At 43.5% G+C, this 13,605-nt stretch overlaps 1 protein-coding gene across 1 annotated transcript in view; it reads right to left on the minus strand.

The window, feature by feature from the left end:
* The window catches only part of LOC147977113 (uncharacterized), a 33,145-nt gene extending 23,605 nt beyond the window's left edge, over window positions 1–9,540 (minus strand). Inside the window, exons 1-2 of the mRNA XM_087521067.1 lie at window positions 8,896–9,540; window positions 8,424–8,812 (exon numbers count right to left, since the gene is read on the minus strand). Coding sequence (XP_087377193.1) covers window positions 8,424–8,812; window positions 8,896–9,540 — 1,034 coding nt within the window. The remainder of the gene's footprint in view (window positions 1–8,423; window positions 8,813–8,895) is intronic.
* Window positions 9,541–13,605: the final 4,065 nt, after the last annotated feature.

Genomic DNA, 13,605 nt, shown 5'->3' on the forward strand with positions numbered 1-13,605 from the left:
TGTTTATTCTGCAACTCCCGTTTCGAGTTACTAATCTTAGCAACTGAACTAGTATCAAATACTGAGGGGTTGCTATAAACACTAGTAAAGTACACATCAATAACATGTATATCAAATATACTTATGTTCACTTTGCCATCCTCTTTATCTGCCAATCACTTGGGGTAGTTCCGCTTCCAGTGACCAGTCCCTTTGCAGTAGAAACACTTAGTCTCAGGCTTAGGACCAGACTTGGGCTTCTTCACTTGATCAGCAACTTGCTTGCCATTCTTCTTGAAGTTCCCCTTCTTCCCTTTGCCCTTTTCTTGAAACTAGTGATCTTGTCAACCATCAACACTTGATGTTCTTTCTTGATTTCTACCTTCATCAATTTCATCATCATGAAAAGCTCGGGATTCGTTTCCGTTATCCCTTGCATATCATAGTTCATCACGAAGTTTTACTAACTTGGTGATGGTGACTAGAGAATTCTGTCAATCACTATCTTATCTGGAAGATTAACTCCCACTTGACTCAAGCGATTGTAGTACTCAGACAATCTGGGCACATGCTCACCAGTTGAGCGATTCTCCTCCATCTTTTAGCTATAGAACTTGTTGGAGACTTCATATCTCTCAACTCGGGTATTTGCTTGAAATATTAACTTCAATTCCTGGAACATCTCATATGGTCCATGACGTTCAAAACGTCTTTGAAGTCCCGATTCTAAGCCGTTTAAGCATGGTGCACTAAACTTTCAAGTAGTCATCATATTGAGCTAGCCAAATGTTCATAACGTCTGCATCTGCTCCTGCAATAGGTCTGTCACCTAGCGGTGCATCAAGGACATAATTCTTCTGTGCAGCAATGAGGATAAACCTCAGATCACGGATCCAATCCGCATCATTGCTACTAACATCTTTCAACACAATTTTTCTCTAGGAACATATCAAAATAAACATATGAAAGCAACAACGCAAGCTATTGATCTACAACATAGATATGCTAATACTACCTGGACTAAGTTCATGATAAATTAAAGTTCAATTAATCATATTACTTAAGAACTCCCACTTAGATAGACATCCCTCTAATCCTCTAAGTGATCACGTGATCCAAATCAACTAAACCATGTTCAATCATCACGTGAGATGGAGTAATTTCATTGGTGAACATCATTATGTTGATCATATCTACTATATGATTCACGCTCGACCTTTCGGTCTCCGTGTTCCGAGGCCATATCTGCATATGCTAGGCTCGTCAAGTTTAACCTGAGTATTCCGCGTGTGCAAAACTGGTTTGCACCCGTTGTAGATGGACGTAGAACTTATCACACCCGATCATCACGTGGTGTCTGGGCACGACGAACTTTGGCAACGATGCATACTCAGGGAGAACACTTCTTGATAATTTAGTGAGAGATCATCTTATAATGCTACCGTTAATCAAAGCAAGATAAGATGCATAAAAAGATAAACATCACATGCAATCAATATAAGTGATATGATATGGCCATCATCATCTTGTGCTTGTGATCTCCATCTCCGAAGCACCGTCATGATCACCATCGTCACCGGTGCGACACCTTGATCTCCATCATAGCATCGTTGTCGTCTCGCCAATCTTATGCTTCCACGACTATCACTACCGTTTAGTAATAAAGTAAAGCATTACATCGCGATTGCATTGCATATAATAAAGCGACAACCATATGGCTCCTGCCAGTTGCCGATAACTCGGTTACAAAACATGATCATCTCATACAATAAAATTCAGCATCATGCCTTGACCATATCACATCACAACATGCCCTGCAAAAACAAGTTAGACGTCCTCTACTTTGTTGTTGCATGTTTTACGTGGCTGCTACGGGCTTAAGTAAGAACCAATCTCACCTACGCATCAAAACCACAACGATAGTTTGTCAAATAGACTCCGTTTTAACCTTCGCAAGGACCGGGCGTAGCCATACTTGGTTCAACTAAAGTTGGAGAGACAGTCGCCCGCAAGCCATCTATGTGCAAAGCACGTCGAGGGAACCGGTCTCGCGTAAGCGTGCGCGTAAGGTTGGTCCGGTCGTCTCGTCCAACAATACAGCCGAACCAAAGTATGACATGCTGGTAGGCAGTATGACTTGTATCGTCCACAACTCACTTGTGTTCTACTCGTGCATATAACATCAACATAAATAACCTAGGCTCGGATGCCACTGTTGGGTTTCGTAGTAATTTCAAAAAATTTCCTACGCACACGCAAGATCATGTGATGCATAGCAACGAGGGGGAGAGTGTTGTCTACGTACCCAACGCAGACCGACTGCGGAAGCGATGACACGACGTAGAGGAAGTAGTCGTACGTCTTCACGATCCAACCGATCAAGCACCGAAACTACGACACCTCCGAGTTCGAGCACACGTTCAGCTCGATGACGATCCCCGGACTCCGATCCAGCAAAGTGTCGGGGTAGAGTTTCGTCAGCACGACGGCGTGGTGACGATCTTGATGAACTACAGCAGCAGGGCTTCGCCTAAACTCCGCTACAGTATTATCGAGGTATATGGTGGCAGGGGGCACCGCACACGGCTAAGGAATAGATCACGTGGATCAACTTGTGTGTTCTAGGGTGCCTCTACCTCAGTATATAAAGGAGCCAAGGGGGAAGGGGGGCGCCGGCCAGGGAGAGAGGCGCAGGAGGAGTCCTACTCCTTTCGGGAGTAGGACTCCCCCCCCCAATCCTATTCCAACTAGGATTCCCAAGGGGGGGAAGAGAGAGAGGGGGCCCGGCCACCTTCTCCTAGTCCTAATAGGACTAGGGGAGGGGGAAGTGGCGCAGCCACCTTGGGCTGCCCCTTTCTCCTTTCCACTAAGGCCCATGAAGGCCCATATGGCTCCCGGGGGGTTCCGGTAACCTCCCGGTAACCCGGTAAAATCCCGATTTCACCCGGAACACTTCCGATGTCCAAACATAGGCTTCCAATATATCAATCTTTACGTCTCGACCATTTCGAGACTCCTCGTCATGTCCGTGATCACATCCGGGACTCCGAACAACCTTCGGTACATCAAAATGCATAAACTCATAATGTAACTGTCATCGTAACCTTAAGCGTGCGGACCCTACGGGTTCGAGAACAATGTAGACATGACCGAGACACGTCTCCGGTCAATAACCAATAGCGGGACTTGGATGCCCATATTGGCTCCTACATATTCTACGAAGATCTTTATCGGTCAGACCGCATAACTACATACGTTGTTCCCTTTGTCATCGGTATGTTACTTGCCCGAGATTCGATCGTCGGTATCCAATACCTAGTTCAATCTCGTTACCGGCAAGTCTCTTTACTCGTTCCGTAATACATCATCTCGCAACTAACTCATTAGTTGTAATGCTTGCAAGGCTTATGTGATGTGCATTACCGAGAGGGCCCAGAGATACCTCTCCGACATTCGAAGTGACAAATCCTAATCTCGAAATACGCCAACCCAACATCTACCATTGGAGACACCTGTAGAGCTCCTTTATAATCACCCATTTACGTTGTGACGTTTGGTAGCACACAAATTGTTCCTCCGGCAAACGAGAGTTGCATAATCTCATAGTCATAGGAACATGTATAAGTCATGAAGAAAGCAATAGCAACATACTAAACGATCGGGTGCTAAGCTAATGGAATGGGTCATGTCAATCAAATCATTCAACTAATGATGTGACCTCGTTAATCAAATAACAACTCATTGTTCATGGTCAGGAAACATAACCATCTTTGATTAACGAGCTAGTCAAGTAGAGGCATACTAGTGACACTTTGTTTGTCTATGTATTCACACATGTATTATGTTTCCGGTTAATACAATTCTAGCATGAATAATAAACATTTATCATGATTATAAGGAAATAAATAATAACTTTATTATTGCCTCTAGGGCATATTTCCTTCAGTATGTGGTCCGATGAATATTGAGGCTCGTGGCGGATATCGTTATTTTTTCACCTTCACAGATGATTTGAGCAGATATGGGTATATCTACTTAATGAAACATAAGTCTGAAACATTTGAAAAGTTCAAAGAATTTCAGAGTGAAGTTGAAAATCATCGTAACAAGAAAATAAAGTTTCTACGATCTGATCGTGGAGGAGAATATTTGAGTTACGAGTTTGGTGTACATTTGTAAAATTGTGGGATAGTTTCGCAACTCACGCCACCCGGAACACCACAGCGTAATGGTGTGTCCGAACGTCGTAATCGTAAATTACTAGATATGGTGCGATCTATGATGTCTCTTACTAATTTACCGCTATCGTTTTGGGGGTACGCTCTAGAGACGGCCGCATTCACGTTAAATAGGGCACCATCAAAATCCGTTGAGACGATGCCTTATGAACTGTGGTTTGGCAAGAAACCAAAGTTGTCGTTTTTGGGGCTGCGATGCTTATGTGAAAAAGCTTCAACCTGATAAGCTCGAACCCAAATCGGAGAAATGTGTCTTCATAGGATATCCAAAGGAAACTATTGGATACACCTTCTATCACAGATCCGAAGGCAAGACTTTTGTTGCTAAATTCGGAAACTTTCTGGATAAGGAGTTTCTCTCGAAAGAAGTGAGTGGGAGGAAAGTAGAACTTGACGAGGTAACTGTACCTGCTCCCTTAATGGAAAGTAGTGCATCACAGAAAACTGTTTCTGTGACACCTACACCAGTTAGTGAGAAAGCTAATGATAATGATCATGAAACTTCAGAACAAGATACTGCTGAACCTCGTAGATCAACCAGAGTAAGATCCGCGCCAGAGTGGTACGGTAATCCTGTTCTGGAAGTCATGCTACTAGATCATGATGAACCTACGAACTATGAAGAAGCGATGGTGAGCCCAGATTCCGCAAAGTGGCTTGAAGCCATGAAATCTGAGATGGGATCCATGTATGAGAACAAAGTATGGACTTTGGTTGACTTGCCCGATGATCGGCAAGCAATTGAGAATAAATGGATCTTCAAGAAGAAGACTGACGCTGACGGTAATATTATTGTCTACAAAGCTCGACTTGTCGCAAAAGGTTTTCGACAAGTTCAAGGGATTGACTACGATGAGACCTTCTCACCCGTAGCGATGCTTAAGTCTGTCCGAATCATGTTAGCAATTGCCGCATTTTATGATTATGAAATTTGGTAGATGGATGTCAAAACTGCATTCCTGAATGGATTTCTGGAAGAAGAGTTGTATATGATGCAACCAGAAGGTTTTGTCGATCCAAAGGGAGCTAACAAAGTGTGCAAGCTCCAGCGATCCATTTATGGACTGGTGCAAGCCTCTCGGAGTTGGAATAAACGTTTTGATAGTGTGATCAAAGCATTTGGTTTTATACAGACTTTTGGAGAAGCCTGTATTTACAAGAAAGTGAGTGGGAGCTCTGTAGCATTTTTGATATTATATGTGGATGACATATTACTAATTGGAAATGATGTAGAATTTCTGGATAGCATAAAGGGATACTTGAATAAAAGTTTTTCAATGAAAGACCTCGGTGAAGCTGCTTACATATTAGGCATTAAGATCTATAGAGATAGATCAAGACGCTTAATTGGACTTTCACAAACCACATACCTTGACAAAGTTTTGAAGAAGTTCAAAATGGATCAAGCAAAGAAAGGGTTCTTGCCTGTGTTACAAGGTGTGAAGTTGAGTAAGACTCAATGCCCGACCAATGCAGAAGATAGAGAGAATATGAAAGATGTTCCCTATGCATCAGCCATAGGATCTATCATGTATGCAATGCTGTGTACCAGACCTGATGTGTGCCTTGCTATAAGTCTAGCAGGGAGGTACCAAAGTAATCCAGGAGTGGATCACTGGACAGCGGTCAAGAACATCCTGAAATACCTGAAAAGGACTAAGGATATGCTTCTCGTATATGGAGGTGACAAAGAGCTCATCGTAAAAGGTTACGTTGATGCAAGCTTTGACACTGATCCGGACGATTCTAAATCGCAAACCGGATACGTGTTTACATAACGGTGGGGCTGTAAGTTGGTGCAGTTCTAAACAAAGCGTTGTAGCGGGATCTACATGTGAAGCGGAGTACATAGCTGCTTCGGAAGCAGCAAATGAAGGAGTCTGGATGAAGGAATTCATATCCGATCTAGGTGTCATACCTAGTGCATCGGGTCCAATGAAAATCTTTTGTGACAATACTGGTGCAATTGCCTTGGCAAAGGAATCCAGATTTCACAAGAGAACCAAGCACATCAAGAGACGCTTCAATTCCATCCGGGATCTAGTCCAGGTGGGAGACATAGAGATTTGCAAGATACATACGGATCTGAATATTGCAGACCCGTTGACTAAGCCTCTTCCACGAGCAAAACATGATCAGCACCAAGGCTCCATGGGTGTTAGAATCATTACTGTGTAATCTAGATTATTGACTCTAGTGCAAGTGGGAGACTGAAGGAAATATGCCCTAGAGGCAATAATAAAGTTATTATTTATTTCCTTATAATCATGATAAATGTTTATTATTCATGCTAGAATTGTATTAACCGGAAACATAATACACGTGTGAATACATAGACAAACAAAGTGTCACTAGTATGCCTCTGCTTGACTAGCTCGTTAATCAAAGATGGTTATGTTTCCTAACCATGAACAATGGGTTGTTATTTGATTAACGGGATCACATCATTAAGAGAATGATCTGATTGACATGACCCATTCCATTAGCTTAGCACCCGATCGTTTAGTATGTTGTTATTGCTTTCTTCATGACTTATACATGTTCCTATAACTATGAGATTATGCAACTCCCGTTTACCGGAGGAACACTTTGGGTACTACCAAACGTCACAACGTAACTGGGTGATTATAAAGGAGTACTACAGGTGTCTCCAAAGGTACATGTTGGGTTGGCGTATTTCGAGATTAGGTTTTGTCACTCTGATTGTCGGAGAGGTATCTCTGGGCCCTCTCGGTAATGCACATCACTTAAGCCTTGCAAGCATTGCAACTAAATGAGTTAGTTGCGGGATGATGTATTACAGAACGAGTAAAGAGACTTACCGGCAACGAGATTGAACTAGGTATTGGAATACCGACGATCGAATCTCGGGCAAGTAACATACCGATGACAAAGGGAACGACGTATGTTGTTATGCGGCCTGACCGATAAAGATCTTCGTAGAATATGTAGGAGCCAATATGGGCATCCAGGTCCCGCTATTGGTTATTGACCGGAGACGTGTCTCGGTCATGTCTACATTGTTCTCGAACCCGTAGGGTCCGCACGCTTAAGGTTATGATGACAGTTATATTATGAGTTTATGCATTTTGATGTACCGAAGGTTGTTCGGAATCCCGGATGTGATCACGGACATGACGAGGAGTCTCAAAATGGTCGAGACATAAAGATTGATATATTGGAAGCCTATGTTTGGATATCGGAAGTGTTCCGGGTGAAATCGGGATTTTACCAGAGTACCGGGAGGTTACCGGAACCCCCGGGAGCTATATGGGCCATGATGGGCCTTAGTGGAAAAGAGAAGAGGCAGCCCCTCATGGGCCGCGCGCCCCTCCCCTCCCTTGGTCCGAATAGGACAAGGAGAGGGGGTCGGCCCCTCTCTCTCTTTCCCCCCTCCGCGAATCCTATTCCAACTAGGATTGGGGGGGGGATCCTACTCCCAGAGGGAGTAGGACTCTCCTGGCGCGCCCTCCTTGGTCGGCCAGCCTCCCCCCTTTAGTCCTTTATATACGGAGGCAGGGGCACCCCAGACACACACAAGTTGATCCACGTGATCTTTTCCTTAGCCGTGTGCGGCGCCCCCAGCCACCATAGTCCTCGATAATATTGTAGCGGAGTTTAGGCGAAGCCCTGCTGCAATAGTACATCAAGATCGTCACCACGCCGTCGTGCTGACGGAACTCTTCCCCGACACTTTGCTGGATCGGAGTCCGGGGATCGTCATCGAGCTGTACGTGTGCTAGAACTCGGAGGTGCCGTAGTTTCGGTGCTTGATCGGTCGGATCGTGAAGACGAACGACTACATCAACCAAACGCTTCCGTTGTCGATATACTAGGTATGTAGATTACACTCCCCCCGCTCGTTGCTATGCGTCACATGATCTTGCGTGTGCGTAGGAAAATTTTGAAATTACTACGTTACCCAACAATAAAATCCTAAATAGCTTGATGCAACAAAGTCTAAATGACAGCATCATATTCAACATAATCATTATCATAGTCTACTTGACATCCTCATGCATAAAAGTCTTGATCACAACCATAATTAGGTAACTTACATAGTGCCATCACAAAGTAGCCAAAATAGGCTGAATTAAACTTGTTTGAACATGACAAACTCACAGCTGTTTTGAACATCACAAACTTGAAATTGTTTTCAACATCACAAACTTGAAATTGTTTTCAACATCACCATCATGAAATTACTTTTTCTTGCTGCCCTGGGAACAATTGAACCACTCAGACATCTTGTAAGAAGGTTTTCTCAGCCTTCCAGTACCTGAAGCTCTAGGTGGTATGAATGTTTTCTTTGCAGCAGTAGAAGAACTTGGCCTAGAAGCACCAGCAGTAGATGAACTTGGCCTTCTAGCTGTAGCAGTAGATGAACTTGACCTAGAAGCAGCAACAGTAGATGCAGTTGCTCTCCTAGTTGCAGGAGGAGCTGATGGAGCTGGCCTAGGTGCTGGTGGAGCTGTAGTTCTTGCCTTGGGAACTGCTGGAGCTGGCCTAGGTGCTGGTGGAGCTGTAGTTCTCGCCCTGGGTACTGATGGAGCTGCCCTTGGGGCTGATGAAGCTGCATCAACTCTTCTGTTTTCCTGCAGTGTAAACATACAAAGATTAGAACATAGTATAGGAAATATAATCATAAACTGAATTTTTTGAAGTTTGGACAATTAACCTGATGTTGGTTCCTTCTCATTGCAAGGGCTGGCTTAAGATTTTTGTGGCAGCTAGTGTACCTATGCCCACTCAAATTGCAATTACTACAAGTGATTGATGCCATCCTAGAAGTATCCTTGGGAGCTGGCTTCTCAAACTGATTCTTTCTCCTCTTTGTCTGCTTCTTCCCTGGCTTGTCTCTGAAAACAGGTGGCTCTATGTCAGGGGTCCCAGTCTTTGGCCATAGATCAGGTCTAGGCACAGGGTAGACAATTAGACTATAGGCTTGTTGATACATTGGTTTCTTGAAGAAAGCATTAACAAAATCTTCTGGATGTAGTTTAGCCTTGTTAATTGCTGAAACACCATGATTGCAAGGAACCCCAGTCATGTCCCATTTTCTACACCCACATGTGTAATCTTTCAGATTTACTGCATATGTGCTTTCTTCACTTGCAACCTGGTATAGATCAGGTCCAGCCTTGATTGACTGCCAGAACCTGGAATGATGTTTAGCTTCTTCCAGCTTTTCAGCATATGTTGGGCATATCTGCCACTTAGCTGTCTCTGTCTTGGTCCTATTGGCATTGAACTTAACTAACAATTTTGTTCTGATCCCATCAACCATGGTTTTAATTGGTTTTCCTCTCACATCAAGTATCATTTTATTGAATACTTCACTTATGTTGTTCACAACCAAGTCAGTTTTACAATTTGTGTCCATGGCATGTCTAGCCCATGTATGCTTTGGTATCTTACTAAGCCATTTCCAAGCTGCTTGACACTCTTTTTTCATACCATCCATTGCTTGATTATATCCATGCTCAGTATATGAATAACTAGCCTGATCCATGTATTTCTTTAACTCTTCACCTCTAAAGCCAGCTGTTTGGAAGTTCTGATAAATATGTCTAAGGCAGAATCTTTGAGGGCAATTTGGGAATACATTGGTTATTGCTTTAAGCAGACCCTGTGAAAGTAAACTAATGTTTGAATATGATGCCAGAAGACACTATTTGTAAGTACTAAGCATGTTCTAATTTGCACTATTTGTAAGTACTAAGCATGTTCTAATTTGCACTATTTGTAAGTACTGTGGTGTATGAGTTACCTTTTGTCTATCAGATATGATAGTGTAGTAGCCATGCTTCCCTGACTCACCACCAAGAGCATACTTCAGTTGTGTTAGAAACCATGATCAGCTGGTAGTGTCTTCCTTGTCAACAATTGCAAATGCAATGGGAAATATGTTGTTATTACCATCTCTACCAGTTGCAGCCAATATTTGCTGCCCTGTGGTCAACTTAATGAAGCAGCCATCAACACCTACAGCAGAAAATTTCACATCAGTACTAGGACAACATAAATGATTGTGTTCACACAAATTAATATAGGTACCTATGAAGGGTCTGCAACCATTTAGGAAACCCTCTTTGCAAGCATTCAGGCACATGAACAAGCCATGGAATCTAGGATTTATGCTAGGATGGGCCTTCAATTGCTTTGTTGTAACAATGCATCTACTTCCTGGATTGGTATCCAACACAGCTTGGAGGTAATCCCTTATCCTTGTGTATTGTGCCCTTTGATCTCCTTGGACAACACTCTTAGCTGCTTTCCTTGCTCTGTAGGCCATGTGAATGGACACTTCTATTCCATGTTTATTCTTCAAATTGGCTATTATGGTCTGGACTGGTGTGTTTATGTCTGCCCTCAATTGTTCCTCACACTCATGTGCCAACCATCTTGCAGTCACTTTGGTGCTCTCTCCTACAGCAGCACAATTGTGGTACAAGTTCATCTTCTTTATACAAAAAGTTTTCTCATGTGCTATTTGAGAAGCAGCAATGAAAAAAAGGACAGTCTTCTGTACTGCAAACTGCAATAACTCTATCTGAGCAGTTTCTATGAAAAGAGTAGTTCCTGTTTTGTGAGATGTGAAATGTAAGAAGTGCTCTCCTGAATTGTTGGACATCTAGAAAACAAAGTTTCTTCACAAATTGTTCTTGTGGGTTCTCCCTCTTCTCATCATACCAAAGCCTAGGCTTCTGCTTTCTGGCCCTGCTCTTCCTACCATTTGGTTGCCTAAATGTTGGAAGCTGAGCACCATCATTATCATCCTGACTTAAGTCACCTGGGTTGCTCTCTTCATCAGATGAAGGTATCCAATCTTGCTCTATGATTTGGTCAAGACTTCCATGTGATCTGGTTGTTGGCCCCTTCCTCTGGCTTCCTCCTGTGCTGCTGCTTCCTCCTGCACTACTTCCTCCTATAGTGCTTCCTCCTCTCCTACCCTCCTCAGCTTGCTCATCCTGTCCTACCTCCTCCTCTCCTGCTTCATCCTCCAACTCCTCCTCATCTGGTTCATAAAGCTCTTCTACATCAGTGTCTCCTTCAAAGTGATTGAGAGGATCAGCTCTATGCCTCTTCATTGCCTCCAGCCTAGCTATTATGTCTTCATCTTCTAAAATCTCATTGTCACTATCACTATCAGTGAACTCTTCAGCAAGCAGCTCTGGAAGTTTTCTCTTAGCTTCCTTGTACTTCTCTTTTTGTTTCTTATTGGTCCTAAACTTTTCAATCTCTTCATTCCTCCTCTGCTCCATCATCTTCTCAATCTTCTCTTGATCTTGGTCTGTCTCCATGAAGTACTCATGCCTCTCACTACCATAGTCCAATGCAAACTCTGGTTCACTTGGACCCTTAAGCTTCAAACATGAACTCTCCTGGGTGTTCATGACCTGGACAGGCTGTGGTTGGGGCTTAACTGGACTGGGGAAAAGAACTCTTGAAGTATCTACCTCATAGACAAGTGGTACACCTAATTCAGACAAAGGGACCTACTCTTCATAAACATGACCAATGTTCAGGTCAGCTGGTGTGGGTGCATCACTTCTCATGACTGTAATGTTAACCACATTATTTCCTTTACTTCATATGTCATCCAACATTTCTTCAACCTTGTCATCATCAGTTAATTCTTCCATTCCTGACACCCCAACTCCTCGATCTCTGACATAATACATATAATCTCTTGAACTAAAGCCTTCCAACTCTATTAGTGCAATAAGATTCCAATATGTTATGTCTAATAAGCAAATGGCTCTTTCCAAATTATCTCTATCAAAGAAATGGAACCTCACTTCCCATTCTTCATCATCCAACCTAGTTCATTTAACATAGTTGTTAACATTCAGATAAAAACTTGTGTTGAACAATACAGATAAAATTCAGTAAACCTAGTGTTAAACAATTCAGTTAAAACAACTGACTATTGAGCCATTATGTTCAAAACTAGTGTGCAATTGCAGTTGAAACTACTGAGCCATTATGTTAAACTAATGTTAAAGTTAAGTTAAAAACATCTTAGTTAGCAAGACTGAGCAGTGCAATTATGTTAAACTACTGTGTAAGTTGAAAACTAGTGTTACAACTAATTTGCACTCCAAACCATTACTGTAACCCAATAATCCTAACCCTAGAACCCAAACATTACAGATAACATTCAGTTAGCATGACTGAATAATTAAGGGCAAGCTAATTTGCAGTTCACTAACATTACACACAATAATCCAAACCAAATACCAACAACATAATCCCCAACTTTGTACTTGTCCTAGAACCCTAACCCTAGAATCCAGATCGGGGAAACAAGGAAACAGTGAGGAGGGGGAGAGGATGGATGGCTTACACCACACCGCCGAAGGAGGATGCAAAGTGTTGGCTGCCTGTCGGATTTGCCTTCACCGCCTTGGCAAATGCCCTAGCCGCCGTGTACTGCGGGTCCGGGGATTGGGGAGGAGGCACCGCCTGAGAAGGATTCGAGCTCCCGGAGAGCTCCAGTGGATCTCCAGCACCACCAGCATCGCCAGCGGAAGCGCCGCCGCGGCCGTCGCCGCCGCCAGGTTTCGCCTTCCCCATTGAAGCCCCAGGGAGAGCAGAGGAGCGAGTGAGTGAGAAGTGGAGTGGGGGCGGCGCGGTCGGCCGGTCCGACGCGAGCCGACCAAGTCGTCTCGACCAGACGGCGCCGTTTGCCGTCCGTTATGCCACGTAGGGGGAAACCGGGCCCCATCTGTCGGAAACGCACTCAAACGAAGCAAATCGGTCGATCAGTGCACACTGCAAAAAGTTTACTGAATGTGCGGTGTTTTTTGCAAATGATTAGCGACCTCGTGGTTTTCTGCAATCGATGCCCCAAATGTGGTGGTTTTTTTTGCAATTCACTCTCACTTATAAGACAATATGCACAAACAACTTTGGGTAGTTCATTAGTTGATTACGTCATAAGATTTGTGCCTGCCTCGATTGTCAACCCATGTGTTATTTTTGTTGGTCCGCTCTTGGGTTATAAAGCAGTCTGAAACAGTTTTGGATAGGTAAATTAGTTGATTCCGTCACAGGATTTTGACCGATGTCGGTTGTCAACCCACGTGTCATTTTTGTCGGTTCGCTCTTAGGTTTTCACGGGGTGATACATGGTGCTACCTACACCTTTTGCCTCTACCAATGCTGAAATAATCATGTAATTTGCGGTACGGGATCTCTCCGCGATCTTTCTAACTCGTACCTCCTCTTGCGATACGACAGTCTCTATCTAAATCTTGAGATCCTTCCACTCACCATCCGATGAACTAAGGAGTGTTGTCCTTGCAAAACACCACCCTTCATGGAGATCAAGATTCGACAGCACTACCGATGTAGTAACATAGTTTCGATAAACTCAACGACC

The sequence above is a fragment of the Triticum urartu genome, chromosome 4A, assembly GCF_056163025.1.
Source record: "Triticum urartu cultivar PI428250 chromosome 4A, HENAU_Tu73, whole genome shotgun sequence".
In the NCBI taxonomy this organism is placed as follows: Eukaryota; Viridiplantae; Streptophyta; class Magnoliopsida; order Poales; family Poaceae; genus Triticum; species Triticum urartu.